At 41.6% G+C, this 21,483-nt stretch overlaps 5 protein-coding genes across 9 annotated transcripts in view; 2 read left to right on the top strand and 3 right to left on the bottom strand.

The window, feature by feature from the left end:
- Window positions 1-4,439, top strand: part of LOC135161848 (WW domain-binding protein 4) — a 34,169-nt gene extending 29,730 nt beyond the window's left edge. For all 3 annotated transcript variants that reach the window (XM_064119779.1, XM_064119778.1, XM_064119781.1), the window contains exons 2-7: window positions 2,324-2,531; window positions 2,844-2,945; window positions 3,042-3,113; window positions 3,241-3,496; window positions 3,575-3,896; window positions 4,116-4,439. In XM_064119779.1, coding sequence (XP_063975849.1) covers window positions 2,324-2,531; window positions 2,844-2,945; window positions 3,042-3,113; window positions 3,241-3,496; window positions 3,575-3,896; window positions 4,116-4,335 — 1,180 coding nt within the window. In that variant the 3' untranslated portion in view covers window positions 4,336-4,439. The remainder of the gene's footprint in view (window positions 1-2,323; window positions 2,532-2,843; window positions 2,946-3,041; window positions 3,114-3,240; window positions 3,497-3,574; window positions 3,897-4,115) is intronic.
- A 303-nt stretch (window positions 4,440-4,742) lies between these two features.
- Window positions 4,743-11,366, bottom strand: LOC135161817 (uncharacterized). Its single transcript, XM_064119741.1, has 10 exons — window positions 10,716-11,366; window positions 9,752-10,319; window positions 9,234-9,435; window positions 8,461-9,091; window positions 7,605-7,668; window positions 7,353-7,399; window positions 7,031-7,102; window positions 6,183-6,750; window positions 5,875-6,076; window positions 4,743-5,693 (listed from the first exon to the last, which is right to left on the bottom strand). The coding sequence occupies exons 1-10, from the start codon at window positions 10,780-10,782 to the stop codon at window positions 5,061-5,063; spliced, it is 3,054 nt and encodes a 1,017-aa protein (XP_063975811.1). The 5' UTR covers window positions 10,783-11,366; the 3' UTR covers window positions 4,743-5,060.
- Window positions 11,367-11,504: 138 nt separating this feature from the next.
- On the bottom strand, window positions 11,505-13,589 carry LOC135161846 (facilitated trehalose transporter Tret1-like). Its single transcript, XM_064119774.1, has 4 exons — window positions 13,444-13,589; window positions 12,607-13,174; window positions 12,242-12,443; window positions 11,505-12,177 (listed from the first exon to the last, which is right to left on the bottom strand). Exons 1-4 carry the CDS (start codon window positions 13,508-13,510, stop codon window positions 11,611-11,613), a joined length of 1,404 nt encoding a protein of 467 aa, XP_063975844.1. The 5' UTR covers window positions 13,511-13,589; the 3' UTR covers window positions 11,505-11,610.
- A 399-nt stretch (window positions 13,590-13,988) lies between these two features.
- On the bottom strand, window positions 13,989-15,334 carry LOC135161647 (coiled-coil domain-containing protein 97). Of its 2 annotated transcripts, none has more exons than XM_064119406.1 (3): window positions 14,407-15,334; window positions 14,155-14,326; window positions 13,989-14,079 (listed from the first exon to the last, which is right to left on the bottom strand). In XM_064119406.1, the coding sequence occupies exons 1-3, from the start codon at window positions 15,324-15,326 to the stop codon at window positions 14,053-14,055; spliced, it is 1,119 nt and encodes a 372-aa protein (XP_063975476.1). In that variant the 5' UTR covers window positions 15,327-15,334; the 3' UTR covers window positions 13,989-14,052. The 2 variants fall into 2 exon arrangements, with proteins under 2 accessions (XP_063975476.1, XP_063975477.1); XM_064119407.1 differs by having other exon boundaries at window positions 13,989-14,073.
- A 301-nt stretch (window positions 15,335-15,635) lies between these two features.
- LOC135161619 (ATP-binding cassette sub-family C member 10) lies at window positions 15,636-21,445 on the top strand. 2 transcript variants are annotated; one of them, XM_064119336.1, is made up of 3 exons: window positions 15,636-15,788; window positions 15,911-20,394; window positions 21,162-21,445. In XM_064119336.1, the coding sequence occupies exons 1-3, from the start codon at window positions 15,651-15,653 to the stop codon at window positions 21,280-21,282; spliced, it is 4,743 nt and encodes a 1,580-aa protein (XP_063975406.1). In that variant the 5' UTR covers window positions 15,636-15,650; the 3' UTR covers window positions 21,283-21,445. The 2 variants fall into 2 exon arrangements, with proteins under 2 accessions (XP_063975406.1, XP_063975408.1); XM_064119338.1 differs by having other exon boundaries at window positions 21,140-21,445.
- The last annotated feature ends 38 nt before the right edge of the window (window positions 21,446-21,483 follow it).

Raw genomic sequence — 21,483 nt, 5'->3', positions numbered from 1 at the left:
TTCCAAAGCGATTCGTTCCTAGCTGCGCTATGATTTTTCTTTCTATTCGTTTCTAGATCATTTGTCATCATATATGTATGTAGACACGAGTTCATAGGTATGCTCCGGTCGGTATCGCTGTTCGTGGAAAGATGAGAATTTTATAGTTTCTTTTCTGCAGATCACGGTGTAATCCAGTAGAAATAACAACCCCATTATTCGCATTCGCGTCGTTGGAGAATAATGCACGTAGAGCATTACCTTTAATTCTCTATACGATCAATTAAGTACGGAAACCTGTTGCTGGGGATGAATAATTGATGCAAAGTTTGCCATTCGGTAACAATCGATTTCATAATTCTTGCACTACATAAAACTGACAATGTCCAAGACTGTTCCAGGCCTTGATTGCAGGCACAAGGTCATCAGGGTCTGCACATGCCCTTTAACACGTTCAGTTAGTTGGGAGAGTCGAGTAGTTTTATGAGAAGGCCGAGCGTTCACTAATTGCCAACTAATTTCAGCTGTCTCAAGGCTTTGCAAATATTTCTCTTGTACTTCACGTTCGTTTGTGTCATTGTCACGTCATGACAATTGCATTTTAATTGATAATCCGCGGTGATAATAATGATACTGATATTGCCAGTGAAAAATTCCTGCAGATGCAATATTTTCACCGGTTATGGTCCCAGAAAGATCAGACAGTCGCTGGTCATTTTTCGTTCTTTGAATTATGATTTTGTTTTTTGCGGTAGATTCTTGTTTTTATTCAGATAACATTGAAGTTATTAATTAGTCAAAGTTCCTGATATCTTCCGGCTTTTAACATTTAGTCTGTCTAGATAAACAACTTCTGATTTCATAAATTTTTCATGAGCATTTTCTGCATATCATTCGAAGCAATTTTTATATTAAATCTTTTCTGATTCAAACGGTTTGCAGCAGTTGTCACGGCCGAGTTGATTTCAATTTTTGGTCTAGTTAATGAAATAATTAATGAACATGTACAACTGCTAACTGGTACTCGTCTTCCTCAGACTTACCTTATCCATGAAATGTTATTTTAAACTTGAACAGAAACATATTCATGGAATGCGTAAATTATCATAGTCAATGGTGGAAGGGTCGTTATCTAATTAAAATTATGTAGGGCATTCTATTGAATTTGGAAAAGAGGAAAACCGTCTCTGTGGTTGACAAGCTCTGTTTTCCGACTTTCGTGATTCTGGAAAACAAGTCCCTCGGAGCGTATAGTCAACCTGGTGATACACGTAACAACCCGAATGACGTATATTATCTCCACGTAACATTTCTACCCTGGATTTTATCCAGCTCTCCATTCGAGCCAATTGACTCTTCCTGCTCATTCAGATGTGAGAAAAAAACAAGTTCAACTCCATTGATAGGAGGCATTTCTATTCCTGAATTCAATGTGATTAATTCGTGAGTTCTCAGTGAAATTCGAAAATATTCGCTCCAATGCCAATTTGAAAGGACAAAAATGGAAACTCTCATTGAAAAATAGGTGGAGAGTATTGGTAATAGGAGAGTACCAATTATCAATGGTGTCCTGGTGTTGGTACATTGAATAGAATTGATATTGTTATTGTTCGGCGCTAATCAATATTATTCAATGGGAATTTCATGGGTCTACGGTAAAGTCTCCTGTGACCAGTTCCAAATTGTTGGGTATTATATTTAGTGCATAATATATAGCAATTCGAAATGATTTTTATTAAATTGGATAATATTTTGTTAATCATATGCATGTAAATGCTTATTCCACCCAACATACCTATTTCCACAAGTATTTCAGAAAATTAGGGCATTTGCTGAAAATGGAATTTGCATTTGCTGGTAAAATCTCCGGAACCTGCTAGACATGCATACTAATGTCAGAAAATTTAGCCATAAATTGCGTTTTGATGACACCAATTTTCCCAATAAACAAACACGCCACCTCACGAGCTGGTCTCTTTCGGAATCATAAAACCAGAAAAAAAATTGCGATTGGAGATAAAAGGGCACTACGGTAGTCCCGGTAGAATACAAGTCCTCGGAACCAGAAAATGACGTACATTAACATTAAATTATAATCCAAACTCGTCCAATTGTCACTCATGAAGTAACTGAAATTAGTATTCAGAATTTCTCCGGAGTGCACTACACGTCCCATAAAAATTTACATAAATACTCAATATCACGATTGCATCGTCTTTTACGAGAGCCAATTCCCAACTGAACCTGCAGTAGTTATAAAGGATGAGGGTGTACTACTTTCCACGTACACGTGGCTACTGATAAGGATTTTTTTTACTCACAAGTTTTACTATTTTTTTTACAGGGCAGATTACTGGAAATCCCAGGGAAGAAAATTCTGTGACTTCTGCAAATGCTGGATTGCAGACAATAAGCCGAGCATTCAGTTTCATGAGGGTGGTAAAAAGCATAAGGAGAATGTCACCAAGCGGTTGAAGGAGATCCATAAAAACAGCGCTAAACAAGCAAAGCAGACGAAAAAATTTGAAAATGATATCAAAACTATGGAGAACGTAAGATTACTTTATTTATTTTTCAATGAGAGCATATCTTCCCTTCTAGTCAACACTAAAAAATTCACTGAAGTATAGAATTGAATGGGAATAAAAAAAATTGAATTGAAATGTTTTATAACTTAAACATTTCCACTGATCTCAGTTCTATAAAAAGCTAAAAATAAAAATTTGTCTTCATAATTTCATCCGTAAAAAATTATCCGATTACTTTCAACAAATAAAAACACTCTTCCGTCAGTTTCCTCTAGCAAATGTTAAACTTTCCCGTAATATCGCTGAAATATTTCACGATAAAGTATTATTTTTCAGGCCGCCATGGCAGCTTACCTTAAGGACCTCGAGAGTAACACGACGGATCTGACAGCACAACAGATTATCCGGGATAAGAGAGAGAGAACTGGAGCACCCTCGGTAACTATCAGCAAACTCATCAATCATATAAAACTAATCAAAAGTATTCTCTCGATGCTGTGAAATTATCGTTGTATCTTTCTCACTACTTTTCAGGTACCAGATAATCCCAATCAGATGCCGGAGGCCTCGGTGGATACGAATCCTCGTCACAAAAGGCCTCAAGGAGTAAGAAATACGTGAAAAAAATTTATTCATCCAATTCTCCAAGTGGGGCGAGAAAAAAAACAACTTGATAACTTGATTATCCGGGGTAATGATGTTTGACTTAATCAACTAATTGAATCGTGAACAGCTTCCAGCGGATATCGATTACTGCGACCCAACGACATTCCATCGGTCTAGGGTACAGCAGGCAAGTATATCGAGTCGTTCGAGTGGCAATCCAAGTGAGAACAAGACTCCAGGGAAGGCGAAATCCAGCAGGGAAAAGCGACGGGGTAAGAGGGACTCGGAGGGAGATAAATTCGCCAAGTATCTTGTTCGAAAACTTTGGTACGAGGCGCAGAGCCCCGAAGGATACACTTACTACTGGCACACGGAGACCAACGGTGAGTTGAAATCGATTTTCAAAGGGCATTTTAACTTTGTTTTTCATTGAGAGAAGATGATAAGATTTCTCAATTCAGAGACTACGTGGGAGGCACCTGAGGAGGGCTTCATGACGATTGCTGAGCAGGAGGAGGAGGCGAGGGAACAAGCAGTGCAGGAGAAGCTGTTGGAGCAGCTTGAGGAGGAAGAGACTGTAGCTAACGCCGCTGTTATCGAGGAGCAGAGGGCTAAAGCTGAACGAGAGAGGTTAAAAGAGCTGAGGAAACAGGCGAGGGGGAATGAGGGTGATGAGGGAAAAGATGGGACGGGAACGGGAGGAGAGGAGATCCCCTACAGGAGGGACTACAGTGTTCCTGATAAGGTTGATCCCTATGGACCCTGGCAGACTGTTGAAGTCATGTAAATATTTAAGTTGGTTTAGTGTTCCTAGTTGCTCAGTCTTTAGGAGTAAATTCTATGATTTCTACGGATTCGTACGTTTGAAATAGAAAAATTATTTGAACAATGTTATGAAGAGGGCATAAATCGAAAAATCATAAACATAGTAATTTGCTGAGCTTTTTGATTTTTTTAGTGGAGAGGACGGTTGCATTAGTAATTGAATCTCTTGGCTTACAGACCGAAGAAAATCGTCGACCTGCAGTTACCGCAGAAGAGACAAGTAGTGCAGGTTCCAAAGTCTCAGGAGTCTGAACCGTTTGTACCTCAAAGAACTTTCAAAGAAAAAACAGTGACACAAGTGAGAACCGGCGATAGTGACGATGAGAGTTCTGCTGTCAGTTTCAAAAAGCGGAAATTTGGGAATCGAAATGTGAGGAAAAGACTGGAGGATGATTGAGGTTTTTCTGATACAATGGATTTTATTTTCATTTTATGTAAAACTGTGGAAATAAAGGAATATGCTTTCGGAGTTTTATCCGAAAAAAACACATTTTTCAATAATTATCTCTATTAACAAATTTTTACCTTAGAAAAATTAATAACTTGAAGAATGGATTTTTACAAATTCTGCAAATGATCATTCATTGATATCTCTTTGGTATCAAACGCAAATAAGGGTAAGACGGACCGCTACAATTACTTTTATTTTTGCGTGACCATCAGTCGGTACAGATCTACCATTGCCGCAATCAAATACCTGAATTATAATTCGAGAGTATAAAATACTTCCTTCTCCCCACCCTCTCCCAGCCGCAACAAATTATCAAACGATATTAATGAACAAATTCAAATGACACAAAGTGATGCTATTAATAACAACAATAAAAATCATTTTTATCGACATTCTAAACTCACTACATATTTTCCATTTTCATTCATTGAATTTAAGATGCGAATTATAAATCCGGAAAATCCAATAAGGCTAGTTATTACCTAAATAAATGTCAAATAAAAAAAATACATCTCCAATTCTTTCTTTAAAATTAATCAATTAAAACTGCTGTGAAATCTCATGGTTGCGTTAATACTTATGAATCCTTCTGTTTTATTCCTCTGCAAAAGTAAAAAATTAATAAACACGATTATTTACACATCGCGAAACAAATACCCAAGTTATAATATTCAAACGGTAATTTTTTTATCAATTGTTATCATCTCCGTCGCTGCCTCGTGTCGTCCATTCTGCTTCGATCCCCCGGAACAGCCATTCAATTCATCAAGAATTGATTCAATATTCCGTCCCTTGGTCTCAGGAACGAGGAAGTAAGTGAATGCAAATGTAGCCATGCAAAATGATGCTAATAATATGAAGCATACGTCTAAGCCGAGTAATTCTTTCACAATTGGGAAGTACTTCATGATCAAAAAGGCGCAAATCCACATGAATACCATGGAAACGGAGTTCGCAAAACTGGATATATCAGGACTGAATACTTCGGAGGCGACCACCAAGGGAGCTGGACTCATCCCGACACAATACACGATCGCCCAGAAGGACAGGGCCACCACGGGAATCCACCCGAAGGATGACACGCTGAAGCCGTATTCCTTGAGGAATAGGAAACCGGAAATTGTGCAGTAAGACATCGCCATTCCAGCACAGGAGATGAAGATGAGCGATCTCCTTCCAGCTCGTTCCATCGTCAATGTGGACAGGCATGATCCTACGATCTGTCCAATACCGATAATTATTGTCGCTGTATTCGGCTTCAGGGAGCTCTCCGCTTGTTGCAGGATATAGGCGGTGTATTGAGACTGGAAATTGAAATTATTGGAAGCGACAAATGATTGAATCGAATTCTACGCAACTCAAGGATTTTTTAGGGAGCGTTTGGGAATTTTTATCTTCTTAACGATCAATGAGAAATTCCCCCTTTTGTGGAATTCCAAAATAATTAGTGTTATTTCATATGAATTGAGCTTGAAAAATATTTACCACTACGAAGATACCGCAGGTTTGCTGGCCACATAAAAGTCCCAAAGATATAATGAAACCTTTTGTCGTACCACGATCCCGGAACAAGTCTCTGAATCCAACAGACTTTTTATTACTCGGGCATTCTTTCACTAGCGACTGAAGGTGCAGAAGCTCACGATCCACCGTCTGCCTGTCGTTATTCCTCAGCCACATCAATGATCTACAGATTATTACATAACATCTCTGACTTTTCCTTCGTCTATTTTTATTATAAATATTCTCCAACTATTTACGACCTTGTGAAGAGAATTAATATTTTCACTCACTTAGTTGCTCGATCGATGAGCCCTTTCCTGACAAGATGAGTCGGTGTTTCCGGCATAAATACAAATAATCCGATGAAGATAATAGGCACCATCAATCCGCAGACAGCAAATAGCCTGTAAGACAGCGCTGCACCAAGACTATACCCCATAACTATCCCAATCTTAACAGCGAATACGAGAATACACCCCAGTTGCCCTCTGATACTGTCCGCGGATATCTCCGCGATGTACAGCGGGACCATCAACATGAGCATCGCCATCGACATGCCGGCAGCATATCGGGCCAGAAGGAGGTAGATGTAACTATTCGCGCAGACCTTGAGCAGCCAGCAAATAATGGCAGGTACTGCTCCCAGGAGGATGGCCAACTTTCTGCCGAGCCTTTCTGTGAGGACACTGCAAAATGGAAGAATTGTCAGGGCCCCCAGGGGTAGCACTCCATTCAGCCAGGAGACGTGGTCTGTCGTCATCGGGGTTGAACCGATTGGAGTCTCGGGAGTTTGCAGCTGCGGCAACACTGGTGATGACCAGCCCAGGACAATTCCATTCGACAATGCCATGATATTGACTGAAAATTCGATTTATTGTGGTAAACTACAAGCACATTTCCGCTTTTATATCCTGACATATGTTTCGAAGTTCGTATTGAATAGATTTCCCCCAACGCCGAATTCATGTCGTAAGAAAATTAAAAATTTCCCCTCGGAGAAACAGTATGATTACTAAATTATTTTCGGATCTTTTGATTAATAGCAGGAAAACTAATAGCAAAATTGAAACTTAATTAAAAATGACCAGATAGAATTAATTTAGAAATCTATAGAATCGATCTGCATTTGAAAACTTACCTACGATTGCAGCAATAAATTGGTAAAGCTTTCCAGGCTCCGGTTGATAGCCCGTTTTCTTCATATTCAGCACTAAGTTGTAAAATAGTCAGGGCAAATAACGGTTCCAGATTCGCAGAATCAATAACTTAAGAAGAGTTAGAATATATTTTACAAATACTGTCTACTAATTATCACTCAAACATGTTAGTTGCTTTGTACTTGACTTATTCTCTCCTCAGGAGCAATTAATACGCTGTTAGTTTTATAAACCGGCTCAAGTCTCTACCGCTTTTGTAATAAGTGACTACTGAGGATACATTATACAAGTTTGTCACTCAACATCTGAAATGAATCTTCAAGCTCTCGCACATGTTCCATGTATTAGTACTATAATTGAACGAGAAAAAAAATTAATTAATGGAAAAAACGATTACAGGATACTCCATGCGCGGTGATTAGCTGATGGAAAAAAATGAAAGACTGATACGACAGATTATTTCGTGTTTATTTAATTTTTAATATTTTAACAACGCATTAACGGCATTAACGGGGAGCCCCATATCATGCCGTGATTACGACGTCAATGATTTACATGCCCATCAAAATTGTAGGGGAAGAGGTCGTTGAAACAGCAATAATCAAACACTTGTTCTCAGCTCAAACGTATTCATTAATTTAATTTGTTTAATAATAGATTTATTGTGATTTTACATCGCTTCCCTCCGTTCAGTATATACTACAATGCAAATTAAATAACAATACGCAAAGACTGTCTTTCAGTCTTTCAATTTGTTTTTTACTCAATGGAAATTCTGGAGAACTTGGGTAACAATATGATGGTTGAGGAGGAAATGTACGGTATCACTTGCTGTTTGTTCAATTATTTATTATTGATTGACTCTACAAATCGTCTTATTGGGATTGTTATTTTTAGTCATTTATCATGTGTTGAATTATTCTGTTGAATTTTTTTTCAATTAAGTAGCGATGGAACCGGATCAGGCAATATATTCACTCATTCAGTTGTATATTCGTGCTCTAGGGCATTGACGCTACAATTAAAAATAATCCTTAGGTAATCATCATTATCTCCACCGTTTGCACTAGGTTTAGGAACTTTTTCTCTCGAAAGTAAATTTTTCGGAGTTTCATTAGTTTTGCGTCGAAGGCGATTCGTAAAGACCGCAATTTGGGGACATAAATATATTCGAGTGAAGACATCTCTTGTTCATTTATTTAATTTCATAACAAAGCGTCTGTGGAAAATTCTGGCACCATCACTTGCCGTTTCCGAGTAGATCTTCTAATCAGTGAGCAACGATTGAGTTCCGTATTATTTATTGAATACAATCCGATGAAAAAACTCAAACAGTAGTTCCACTTATCGACTAAAATAATTTATTCATCACTCGATTACACGTACATAAAATGTATATATACATTAATTTACTCAGTCGTATTTATACTCTTGGTTATCATCTCGACAGCGGCTTCCGGAAACGGTTCTTTCTTCTTCCTCCTCTTCCCGTCATTCAGTTCTTTGGTGATCGACTCGATGCTCCTCCCCTTGGTCTCGGGAACTAGAAAATACGTGAACCCTAATATGTAAATGCACATGCCTGCAAGCATTAGAAAGCATCCGTGGAAGCCAACGGTGTCGATGACCGGTGGAAAAAATTTCGTCATTATGAATGAGGCGGACCAACCGAGTGCCATCACTACTGAGCTCGCAAAGCTCAAGATATCCGCACTGAAGATCTCAGACATGATGACGAAGGGGACTGGTCCCATGCCCAGACAGTACATGACCCCATACGTCGCCAAGGCTACCACGGGAATCCCCGATAATGAGGACACGTCGTAGCCGTAGCTCTTTATCAAGGAAAAAAGCCCAAATGCTGTGTGACAGAGAGCCATTGCGAGGCAAGATATAAACAGTAGCTTTCGCCGGCCAAGTCGTTCCATTGTCATTGTAGATAACCAGGATCCAAGAAGCTGGACACCACCAACTACTATTGCCGCGTGGTTTGGCGGCATTGAAATGTCGGCGGATTTGAAGACATTTGCGGTGTAGGAGAGCTGAAATTATTTTTACCATTTATTCAAATTTCAATGGAGAAAATCTGACTAGCGAACTAGATCTGTTGCCTCTTTATTCGATATGTCTTAACATATTTTTAAATTAGAGTAATGGAAGTTTATCCCACGTAATGATATTTACCATTGGGGATATTCCCGATAATTCTTGTCCAGTTACGAGCCCAACAGCGATGATGAATGCCCTCGTCGTTCCTCGGTCGCGAAACAAGTCCCGGAAACCCACGGAGTCACTGTCGTCCAAGGACTCTTTATTCAGCGCCTGAAGACGTCGAAGTTCGTCTTCTACAATCAGCTTATTGTTGTTCTTGTACCACATCAGAGATCTACGATACATTGAATATTCATTTTTCAAGATCGTTTGTTAAAAACTTCGGATTACAGGCAAATCATGTTATTGATTCTTGTTCCTGACAGATAACGAAATTATGGGAAGACACAGTCATTGATAGTCACTCCTACATCTGAGTAACCTGTTATTTTGTGTTATTTTGTGATTAATCTGTCAATTCTTGACGTTGAGCGGAAAACCTGAGAATGTTTTGTACAGTGTAAGGAAAAGATATTGTATTTTTAATGAATAATGGAATTTGGAATCGACAATTGTTTTGCAATGACAAAAAACAACACCTTCACTCTCACCTTTTGGCCTCCGTCAGTTTCCCCTTCCTCACAAGATGAATCGGTGTCTCCGGCATGAACATGAAACTCACCAGGAACACCACAGGTATAACAAGACCACAAACCGCGAACATGTGATAAGAGACCACAGTTCCGATAATGTACCCCCCAACGATTCCAATCCTAAAGGAAAATAGGAGGAGACTGCCGAACAGTCCTCTGACACTAGTGTCCGCGATCTCGGACACGTAGATCGGCACAAGGAAGAAGGACACGGCACAGGCAGCTCCAGCGAGGAATCGCGCCACCAGGAGATAAGCGTAACTATTGGCAAATAGTGTCAGGAGCCAGCACGTGATGAGGGGTGCAGCTATGAAGAATCCTGTGTTCTTCCGGCCGAAACGTTCGGCTATTCCACTGCAGAAGGGAAGAATTGTCAAGGCGCCCAGGGGTAGTGCGGAAGAGAGCCAGGATGTTTCGTCATCCGTCATTGGTTTTGTGCCCACCGAGGTCTCTGGACTTTGGAGGTGAGGGAGGATTGGGGAATTCCACCCCACACTCACTCCACTTCCCAGTACTGATACGTTGACTGTCATTTTTGAACAATATTTTATTTTTAATTCGATAGATTTTACTAGACTTAAGTTTTTGTGAATTCAATCCAACGAATGATTTCGTGGATTCAACTTATCGACGTGTAATAATCCGTTATTGGGTGCCAGTACAGATTAAGAAATTTTATAAAGATGTTTAGATAGGCCCATTAATTCCTTAAAAAAAATTACATACTAAGAAACCAACTGAATGATTTTGTACTAGAATAATTCGTGTACATAAATTAAATCTTGATTTTTCCAATCAAAATTCTCATTTCTCAAAAAACCAACAGAAAGACATGTAAAGAAAACTGCAAAACCGCGAATAAGATATCTTGGTCATTTGTTCTGTAAAACCAATAAAGAAAATTGAATTAATTATAGCTCACCTAAAATAGTCGCTATAAATTGACGCCATTTTCCAGTCTCCTCAGGTACACTAACTGCCTTCGACATATCTTCACCGACTGATAATGATTTATCGAATGAAAATTACTGGCATGTCTAGGTGCTGTTCATGCAATCAACAAAATTCCATGGGGCATCAATGAAGCGTTATTACATCAATCAGAATTATGACTCTGATAAGAACTTCCCTACGGCCAAACGAGATTGACAAACAGTAGCGCAAAATGATTACTCCGATTGGCAATTTGATATCAAAATCGTTATCACCTTCGATCTAGTATCATTGTGTACGTGGGCTTCCAATCATAGTCTTCTGAGGTGAAATTTGGAAAAAAATTATACGAACTATCTGTGACGTATTACTGAATACATATTTGAAATGGAGGAAAATATTTGTTCTGCTTATCACTATCGAAAAATGACTCCCTAGCGCTCACAAAGTGAATGCCATTGGATTTATAGCGCTATCTTAATTATTTTCCGAGATGTCCGCGAAAAACCAAGTGATCCCACTTCCGGGCCCTTTTTACTCTAGAATGCCCAGGAGCCGAGGAAAATTTACAAAGCATTGAAATGTAAATAGACAAGATGCATATCTAAGGATAAATCATCAGCGCTACTGTTTCATAATCAGAAAATTCAATTTCCATTATACTTGATACAAAAAGTAAATGCAATTCTTCAACTGATCGAATTTATGTAACTGACATATTTGCGGGATGAGTGAATCTACGATATGTGTAATTACAGATTAATTATAGGCGCCACACTTCAATGACAAAAAATAATCTTCTATTTCAAGACGTTCTCAATGAAAATTCCACACAGTCAGAAAGACAAATAAAACGACAATAAAAATTCATAGGAATTTTTACTTCAGCTTCTCCAACGTGCATTGAGCCCCTCCAAAATCGTTTGGATATTCTTCCCCCTGGTCTCAGGCACGAGAAAGTGAGTGAAGATAACAGTGCAGCTGCAGAATGCCGCGAAGATGAAGAAGCCACTGTAAATCCCCAGAGTATCGATGACCAGGGGAAAAAATTTCATGAAGGGAAAGGCAACGAGCCACATGACCGTTTGGCAGATGCAATTGGCGAATCCAGACACGTCGGGGCTGAAAATTTCCGTGGCGATGATATAGGGCACAGGACCTACACCAAGTCCATAAACAATAACAAATATGGACAATGTGATTATTGGAATCCAGCTGAAAGAGGAAAGATCGTAGTGGAGGCGCTGGAGAAGGAAGAAGGAGCCGAGGATGCAGTGACAGATGACCATTCCTGCTGATGACACTAGGATGAGGGTTCTACGTCCGGCTCGGTCCATGGCGAGGGTTGTCAGCCATGATCCGAAGACTTGGATCGCTCCTATGATTATTGTTGCAGCGTTGGGGGAGAGGGAACTGCCGGCGAGTTGGAAAATTGTGGCTGTGTAGGTCAGCTGGAAAAATAAAAAATTATTCGCTTCATCCTAAAGAATCTCGTGGTATTTATTGTACACTCACTACAACAAATAATCCACACGTGGCAGGGGCATTGAGCAATCCCAGGGCGATTACAAATCCTCGAAATGTTGCTCGATCTCTGAAGAGATCTCTGAATCCAACCGATTTGTCGGTCGACGGATGCTGCAGGGCTTGTAACTGCAGCTGTTCTAGGTGAACATCGACTGAGGCTCTGTCATTGCTCTTCAACCACATCAGAGCACTAGCAGGAGAATTTATCTTTATTGGTATACTCCAGCCCAATTACTCAAAGAGTAATTAAAAATTTAATAGGACCCCGATAGACTATTCAAACGAACTGGACAGCATTCTAGCTCTATCAACTTTTTCCCTTCATCATTTACCACACTCAGAAAGAACATTACCTGGTGGCTTCAGTAATCCTCCGTTTCCTAACAAGATAAACCGGCGTTTCCGGAATGAATATAAGTCCAACGGCCGAGACAACGGGCATCGTCAGCGCAGATAAAGCAGATACTTTATACGAAAGGACAGCACCAAGGATATACCCCAAAACAAGTCCAACATTGAAGGCGAACCTCAGGATACTTCCCAGTTGTCCTCTGACACTGTCCCCGGAGATCTCCGCCACGTAAATCGGTACCACGAGGAGACACATGGAGCCCCCGATACCGACGAATATGCGGGCTATCAGGAGGCTGATGTAATCTGTCGCGAAAGCTGTCAAAATCCAGGAAATAAAAAAAGGAATCATCATGACGAAGGAGGTGCGCTTTCGCCCCAGGCGTTCGGCAATTCCATCGCAGAATGGTAACATGAGCGCAGCTCCCAAGCAGATTACGGCAGCCAACCAGGAGATCTGTTCGCCTGTCATTGGAGATGAACTCACCGGGGTTTTGCCGATTTGGAGGTCGGGAATCACTGGGGAGACCCAGCCTAGTGTCACCCCAAATGTAAGGGACGATAAATTAACTGGAATTCAAAAATAGGAGAAAGGTTTGCCTCACCTACTTTCTTAATTGTTTGCGTTAGTAATTTATGTTCATCTCTCGCTGTTAGAGAATTATTCATTTATTAATTTACTAGAGCGAAGGTAATGGCCCTGCCTTTAACTATTTGGAATATTTAATAACATATACAAAGTGATTATTGTTTCACAAAAAAAATTCTCTACTGACCTAAAGCATATAAAGTACATTGTAAAGTTTATTTTGTTCTATAACATAAAATATAATGTATACTTATTAATGTTGCAATAAATTGTCGACACTTTCCCGGCTCCGGCGATGTATTTTTCACTCGTGCCATGATGCCTACTCTTCTCTCATTCAATTCCGACTTCAAAATGCGGTTTATTTTTTAGTGCGGAAATGAGAAAACTACGGAATTGGTGGAGATTTATGTAGGATAGTCTGTGCTCATAGAGCAGCAATAATCTTGTTCATAAACTCGCCAATGTGAGCCACATTAGGATTCTTGATAGTCGCGTCTGAATGATTTTCATTTAATCTTGTTTTTCTGCTTTAAATCGCGTGAGTGTCGAAATACATAAGAGTCAAAACATTGCACAGGAGCATCGCATCAGAATTTTTTTATTCAATTATAATTATCAATTTGGTAATTAGGCCGAGTACTGCATTCGGGGAATCGTAGCAGAGGAAAGCGATCGCGGTTTTATCTTCCTTTTACGGTATTAGCAATAAAGGCCGAGAAAAATTAGAAAAATATGCAATTTATAATTATACCCACCATTCTCATATGTATAGGGAAAATGAAAACAAACGTGTTAACAAAAATATTATATTCAATTTTTCAATGCTCAATTTTACAATATTTTTTAAACATTGTTCTCAAGTAGCCTCTTCACTCTCCTGTTCCTAGATCAAATAACAACGCTCTTTCAGTCCAAATTGTCAAATACTATCGAATCTATATTATTAATATTAATTGACCTTTAGACTCCTCATATATTTATCCAACTCATCTTCGGAATCATCGCACCCCTCCAGCGGTGTCTGCGACGATCCGATCGTCACTTCTGGTGACTCTGCATCGAAATATTTCTCCTCCTCGTCCTGCTCCCTCAACTCGACGTTATCATACGCCTCGTTATCATCAACAGCGCTGAAAATAATAAATTTATCCAGTTGATGATGAATGTTTGGCAAAAATTATTTTTTCTCTCAGCGTACCTACTGACATACCTATAATCAAAATCAGTATCCCTCCCCTCGAGGAAGCTCTCGTACATTTGGCTGATAAACTCCTGCCTGAGCACCTGCTGCTCCTCATAATCAATCTCATCAGCTCGATGATTCTCCAAATTCCTCCGCTCCTTCGTCATCCCCTCGTAGACATCCCCATTCTCCTTATCAATCTCCCCCCAATTGTTATCCCCCTTCTTTCCACCCCCGAGATCACCTTTCCCATCATCAGAATCAGAATCGTTCTCCTCCAACACCTCCTCCTCGGCCTCCTCCTGGGCCTTTTTCAGGTCCCTAACTCCCTCCCTCTCTATTCCCTCCAATAATAAATTTACAAATGTGATATTCGTTGTGTCCACGTTATCGCGAGCCTTCTTCTGCTCCTCAGTGAGAAATCTTCCGACTAAATGTTCGTACAACAGTGGGTTTCGCTTCATCATGGCTGTTTCACTGAAATACTCCCCCTTCTGGATCATCTCCTTCCAGGCTTCATACCTCCTGTTCTTCCTGTCAATTCTCCTCATCTCGACATTTAAAAATCTTCTTAATTTGCTAACGTGATAAGTAGTCTCATAATCACCGGATTTTTCGGTGAAATAATCCAACAAATGGGGCTTCAAACTCTTGCCAAAACGAGAAAGAAACTGGTGGTGATTTTTTTTAAGCAAATCCTCTGCTATTTTGCGTTTTTCGTGAAACAGCAATTCGGGTTCGTCTTTCTGTTGACTTTTGAATATCGCTGAGGAATTTGCAACCGTGTCCAATATCTCTTGCTCAGCGTTATTGGTTAGGTCAGGGGAATTATTCACTTCTAAAAAATTTTGCCTCGTTTCATCATTGGGGGGATTATTTGTTATTTCAGGGAGGTTGGTCATATCTGCCTTGTTCTTATCGGAGCTACCGTTGTTATTATTACTCATTTATAAATCCAATTGACGAATGGAGCACGACAGCGATAATCACAACAACCTGAGTCACACAACAATGCACCTAACCTCACTTTCGGGTTGATGACGGCCGACCCAAAAATTACACAGCAGTTACCGTTTGTTTTAGAATAGTCATAAGTAGTGGTTGTTTAGATAATTGACGGAATCAATGAAAAATGATGTGTTGGCTGTGACCTACGAGAAATGTAATTATTGACTGCAAGTCGGAAATTTTGATTTTTTTTGTACGTTAATGGGCAGAGGATTATTGCCTATTTATGGGCAGTCGATGTTGGGTTTAAGAGGTGAATCAGAATGAGCGATATTGAGCTTCTGGAGCAACAGCAATGGACATGGAACTGGACAGAATTGTGTGGGATACGAGGAAGCATAAGGCCTGTGAATCCTGGCACTAATAATCTTGGGCTGTGCTTCCAGCAGCTCTATCTTCAGGTGCAGCATATTTTTATCTACATTTTTTCATCTAGTGTAGGATAATAGAGAATCAAATAACATTGTTAATTAATTTTCCTGATAATCATTAGTCAACACCTGTCGTCTGTACAAACCCACAGATTCCAACGTTGGGTCTGCTCGCCATTACCTCAGCCTACTACTGTGGGAGGAGAACCACCTTGGCTCCCTACGAACGCTTTTCACACTACGCCCTAACCCTCCGTCTCCTAATCACCGCCTGCCTGGCAACTCTCCCAATAATCCGGGCCTACATAATCCTCTCCAACTCGACAATCCCTTCGCCAAGGAATCTCACCTCCCCTCCCTTCCTCATTAGTGACTATGACGTCCAAGGCGCAGATCTTCCTCTGAAATCCCCGGATATCTCCAACGAGGAGACCTCAGCGAAGCCCATCGATTACCTAGTCGCCGGAACTGAGGGTCTAGCATGGGTGGTGCACCTTTGCTTCGTCCTGAGTCTCCGCCGAGGCACAAGGTTCAGTCTACGGGGCCCCGTTGTCATCAGAGCCCTCATCTTCATGTTGATCGGTATTTCCACTCTTATCCTGAGTACTCACATCAAACACTCCCCATCCAACGATGTCCTACCAGACCTCTCCTTGGGATTCAGCATAGCCGTCGTCAGCCTGATGTTTCTCTACGCCCTAACCCTGCTCCCAACAGCCAGCAATAATCCTCATCAGAGGGGTTCAAGGTACACAGAGATCGGTGAGAATACAGCCCTCCTAAACTCTCCAGGCCACTCCTACATCCACTTCCTCGAGGACCAAGACCCGAACTATCTCGGGACCGCCATGGAGGGCAACCCCTTTCTGTCGAACCTCCTCTTCCACTGGGTGACCCCCATGATGGAGAAAGGGGTCAGAGGATCCCTGCAGCGCACTGACGACCTCTACGACCTCCCGGAGCACGTGAGCACCGCCTCAATCAACACCGAGATCGACCGGTTTATCAGGAAGCCCACCAGGTCAAACGTTTATGTAGATCCTGATGAAAATCAGGGACCTCCTCCCAGCAACAACATTTCCCTCCTCCGACTCCTTCACAAGTGTTTCGGGTGGCAATTCTATGCAGTTGGAATCCTCAAGTTCATCGCTGACTGCTCCGGATTCGTCGGGCCCATTCTCCTGAACAAACTTGTCGGTTTCATCGAAGACAAGGACAAACCATTGTCCTACGGATATCTGTACGCATCCTTGATGTTCATCGCGACACTCATCGGCGCCTTCGCCATCGCCCATTTCAACTTCTGGATGAGCGTCGTGGGACTGAAAATACGAAGCACCGTTGTCACTCTCGTCTACAGGAAGACCCTTCACTCCTCCAATGTCAAATTGAATCAGGAATTTACATTCGGAGAAATCGTCAACTTCATGAGCACCGATAGTGATAGGATAGTCAATAGCTGTCCCAGCTTTCACACCTTCTGGAGTATTCCCCTGCAGTTGGTGGTGACTCTTTATCTTCTTTACAATCAGATTGGGCTGTCTTTCCTAGCGGGTTTGGCATTCGCTGTCATTCTCATTCCTATCAATAAGTTCATTGCCAACAAGATCGGTATTTTGAGCACTAAGATGATGGGGTTCAAGGACAAGAGGGTGCGCCTCATGGGGGAGATTCTCCGGGGAATGACGACGATTAAACTTCATGTGTGGGAGGAGTATTTCTACCGGGAAATAATTACGCTCAGGGAGGAGGAGATCAAGTACCTCCGTGGACGGAAGTACCTTGACGCCCTTTGCGTCTACTTCTGGGCAACTACTCCGGTATTGATATCGATCCTAACGTTCGGGACGTATGTCCTTGCGGGGAATTCCCTGGATGCCAAAACTGTTTTCACGAGTATGGCTCTTCTCAACATGCTGATAGGGCCTCTCAACGCCTTCCCCTGGGTTCTAAATGGGTTGACAGAGGCCTGGGTGTCAGTGAAGAGGATCCAAAGGTTGCTAGACCTTACTGACCTGAACATATCGACTTACTACTCTGATCCGCCCATCGGATATGACATAATGTTGAAAAATGCCACGCTCACAGCAAATGATGTGAAGGAGGAGGACATCCGAGAGAAGAATCCATTTGAGAATATCGATGAAATCCTCCCACTCCCGTCGACGTCGACTTCCGAATCGACACCGGCGAAGAAGTCAGTCTCCTTTGAGAGGGATAATGTGTTCAGCCTCAGAGGGTTGACCTTTCAAGCGAAAAGGGGACAGCTGATCGGAATTATGGGAAAAGTCGGCGGGGGGAAGTCCCTGTTTCTGGACGGTATTCTCGCGGAGATCACCAAACTAAATGGGATTATTGCTGTCAGTAATCTTGACAAGGGCTTTGCCTACGTCAGGCAGACGCCCTGGCTCCAGCGTGGAACCATCCGCGAGAATATTCTCTTCGGAAAGGCGTATGATTATAATAAATACAGAAATGTCATCAAAGCTTGTGCTCTCGATGACGATCTGGTGTCATTACCGAACAAGGATTTAGCAGCTGTTGGTGAGGCCGGGGTGACTTTGAGTGGAGGACAGAAGACGAGGATAGCTCTGGCGAGGGCGGTCTATGCTGACAAAAATATCTATCTTCTCGACGACATTTTGGCTACTCTGGACACCAAAGTTGCTAAACACATATTTCAGAATGTTATTCTTGGGGCCTTGAAGGAGAAGACGAGGGTCATCTGCACACACCAGACGCAGTTCTTGATCCACGCTGATTACGTTTTGGAAATGTCCAAGGGGAGGATCGTTAAGCAGGGGCTGCCAACTGAGATCCTGCCGGACCTTGAGGATTATCTGCTATCGTCGAGCTCTACGGATTACAGCAGAGACATCAAAACGTCGAAGGAACCGTTGAACGATAACTCTATCAATCCAAATGACGTTGACAGGGATCCCATGCTCGATGAGGAAGCGATGGAGAGGGGAACCGTTCGTCTTGGGGTTTATGGAACGTATCTAGGTGCTGTTGGGAGGTTCCTGGCGATCTGCATCTTCCTGGCAATGCTTTTAATGCAGTCTTCCAAGAACGTCAGCGATCTGTGGCTCTCCTTCTGGGTAACCCATATCAACACAACCGTTAATAACTCTACGATCCTTCCTTTGACGATCAGACTCGAGGCAGTTCTAAATGACGACACACCTGGAAGCTACTTGGCTGTTTATGCCATCCTTGCTGCTATCAACACCTTCTTCACACTCATCAGAGCCTTCATGTTCGCCTATGGGGGCGTTCATGCTGCCATAGTCATGCATGAACACCTTTTGGACATTGTTCTCAGAGCGAAGAAGGTGTTCATCGATTCTCAGTCCATCGGAAGGATCTTGAATCGATTCTCCTCGGACACCTATACCGTCGACGACTCTTTACCCTTCATCTCGAACATTCTTCTAGCTCAGGTATTCGCCTTGCTGGGGACCATCATCATCACGGCCTATGGACTTCCCTGGATATTTTTAGTTCTCGCTCCACTGGTGCCGGTGTATCACTGGCTTCAGCATCACTACAGACTGACATCGAGACAGTTGAAGAGGCTCTCAAGCACTTCATTGTCGCCTCTCTACACTCACTTCAACGAGACACTCCAGGGGTTGAGCATAATACGAGCGTACAGGGTCGTTCCCAGGTTCAAGCATGATAACGAGCTGTTCCTTGAGGCTAGCCAGAAGGCGATGTTTGCATCGGTGGCTGCAGCTCAGTGGCTCGCCCTCAGGCTTCAGTTCATTGGTGTTGCTCTGCTAGCTGGCGTTTGCGTTCTCGCGGTCATTCAGCATCAGTTCGACGTCGCCGATCCAGGACTCATCGGTCTTGCCATCACTTATGCTCTCGGGGTCACTGGACTGCTGTCGGGAGTTGTCAACGTCTTCACGGAGACCGAGAGGGAGATGATCTCTGTGGAGAGGATCAAACAGTATTTCGAGGATGTACCCACTGAGGATCTCACTGGGGATAATCCACCTTATGCCTGGCCCAGTCAGAGTGTCGTTGAGTTTAGAAATGTTGTGCTGAGGTACAGGGACTATCTGTTGCCATCACTGAACAGGGTCTCCTTCCGGACGAGACCAGCTGAGAAAATTGGCGTCGTGGGGAGGACTGGAGCTGGCAAGAGCTCTATTTTTAATTCTCTCTTCAGACTCGTGGAGATTGATTCTGGGGAAATACTCATTGATAATGTTAATGTGAAGAGCCTACAGCTGAATGCACTGAGGGCAAGGCTCTGCATCATACCCCAGAATCCATTTTTATTCTCGGGAACTGTTAGGGAGAATGTGGATCCTCTGGAGCAGTATACGGATATGCAGATTTTTCAGGCCTTGGAGAAGTGCAAGCTGAGCTCTTTGGTGCAGAGGCTCGGGGGACTTGGTGCTAGTATTGATGAAGCTGGGGCCAATCTGAGCACTGGACAGAAACAACTTTTCTGCCTTGTCAGGGCTATTCTACATAATGCGAGGATTCTGTGCATTGATGAGGCCACTGCCAATGTTGATCAGGAGACTGATAAGGCTATTCAGAATACCATTAAATCTTCCTTCAGGAGCGCCACGGTTATTACCATTGCGCATAGGATTAGGACCATTATGCACTGTGATAGGTGAGTTCGTTTTTTTAAATTTTGTCCTTTCCGTTGATTACGGATTCACACATATTATTTGTGATCATTTCGTTCATTCGGAGGCATTCCATATCTGGACGGTTACTAACTAAAAATAACGGAATAAAAATAGGATTCCTTCAAGTCCCTTTTGGAGGTATTAAATTATTCAAATACTAATTGAGGCCGAAATAATTGTTGGACCTTCCGGACAACTTGTTTAATGACTGTTCTAACGAGGAAAATAAACATTATAAGCAGAGAAGAAATGGGGAAGGGGAATTGAAGATTTGAAGAATAATATTCGTCTAATAATTTTTATCTAAACTAATACTGAAGTACTAAAAAAATTAGTAGCAAAACCCCTCGGGCTACTATACACCTCCAACGACACTAATGGGATTGGCTAATGACTGATGTGGAATTTCGAAACAATATAAACCAAAATCAATAACAATTTATATCTCCTTATTCGTCTTGAATTCACTCCGACTAGAGAAATTAATAATAAGACAAGTGTACGATCAATACGAAATGACAACACTGGTTCGTAGAAAAGGAATATCTCAGCGAGTAAAGTTCATTGTCGGCGTTAATGAATTCAAGTTGACAATGACCTTTACCTGTAAAGAATGACGAACTGCTGTAACGAGCTGAGCATTCACGATCTAAATTCAAATTGCAAAAAATTTTAAATTAAGAAAAGAAGAGAGAAATCAGAATTTCAGAAATGTTTTTCAAAAAGTATTTATTTGCCACTGTTGCAGGGTATTGGTGATGGGCCAAGGTCGGGTATTGGAGTTTGAAGAGCCAAATGTACTCATCGAAGATGAGGATTCGTATTTTTACTCTCTTGCAAGTCAAGAGTTTGCTAATCAGAATAATTGAATCGTTATCAATTGAATACAGTCAGAGATATTTTTTCATCAATGTTGGGCGTCATGATCTTTGTAATTTATCATTGAATACATCGATTTTATATTTCTTTACATTGTAATCGTATGATATAGAGATTTGTGATGATGAAATACAAACGGCGTATATTCGTTTATCTGTGAGTTATTCAATTCGGAAAAATTTATGGACAGA

The sequence above is a fragment of the Diachasmimorpha longicaudata genome, chromosome 4 (genome assembly GCF_034640455.1).
Source record: "Diachasmimorpha longicaudata isolate KC_UGA_2023 chromosome 4, iyDiaLong2, whole genome shotgun sequence".
In the NCBI taxonomy this organism is placed as follows: Eukaryota; Metazoa; Arthropoda; class Insecta; order Hymenoptera; family Braconidae; genus Diachasmimorpha; species Diachasmimorpha longicaudata.
This window is presented reverse-complemented; position numbering and strand designations above follow the sequence as displayed.

Excerpts from the sequence above, each read along its gene's own strand:
- LOC135161846 (XM_064119774.1), bottom strand. The coding sequence starts at position 13,510 with ATGGCACGAGTGAAAAATACATCGCCGGAGCCGGGAAAGTGTCGACAA. Across the intron at positions 12,444-12,606 it reads AGGATTACTGAAGCCACCAG|TGCTCTGATGTGGTTGAAGA; the intron begins GTAATGTTCTTT and ends TTCTCCTGCTAG. Across the intron at positions 12,178-12,241 it reads CGTGTGGATTATTTGTTGTA|CTGACCTACACAGCCACAAT; the intron begins GTGAGTGTACAA and ends TTATTTTTCCAG.
- LOC135161817 (XM_064119741.1), bottom strand. The coding sequence starts at position 10,782 with ATGTCGAAGGCAGTTAGTGTACCTGAGGAGACTGGAAAATGGCGTCAA. Across the intron at positions 9,092-9,233 it reads TATCGGGAATATCCCCAATG|CTCTCCTACACCGCAAATGT; the intron begins GTAAATATCATT and ends AAATAATTTCAG. Across the intron at positions 7,103-7,352 it reads CTTGAAGATTCATTTCAGAT|TGCTGAATATGAAGAAAACG; the intron begins GTTGAGTGACAA and ends TTTACAACTTAG.
- LOC135161619 (XM_064119336.1), top strand. The coding sequence starts at position 15,651 with ATGAGCGATATTGAGCTTCTGGAGCAACAGCAATGGACATGGAACTGG. Across the intron at positions 15,789-15,910 it reads TCCAGCAGCTCTATCTTCAG|ATTCCAACGTTGGGTCTGCT; the intron begins GTGCAGCATATT and ends ACAAACCCACAG. Across the intron at positions 20,395-21,161 it reads ACCATTATGCACTGTGATAG|GGTATTGGTGATGGGCCAAG; the intron begins GTGAGTTCGTTT and ends CCACTGTTGCAG.
- LOC135161647 (XM_064119406.1), bottom strand. The coding sequence starts at position 15,326 with ATGAGTAATAATAACAACGGTAGCTCCGATAAGAACAAGGCAGATATG. Across the intron at positions 14,327-14,406 it reads GATACTGATTTTGATTATAG|CGCTGTTGATGATAACGAGG; the intron begins GTATGTCAGTAG and ends TATTATTTTCAG. Across the intron at positions 14,080-14,154 it reads AATATATGAGGAGTCTAAAG|GAACAGGAGAGTGAAGAGGC; the intron begins GTCAATTAATAT and ends TATTTGATCTAG.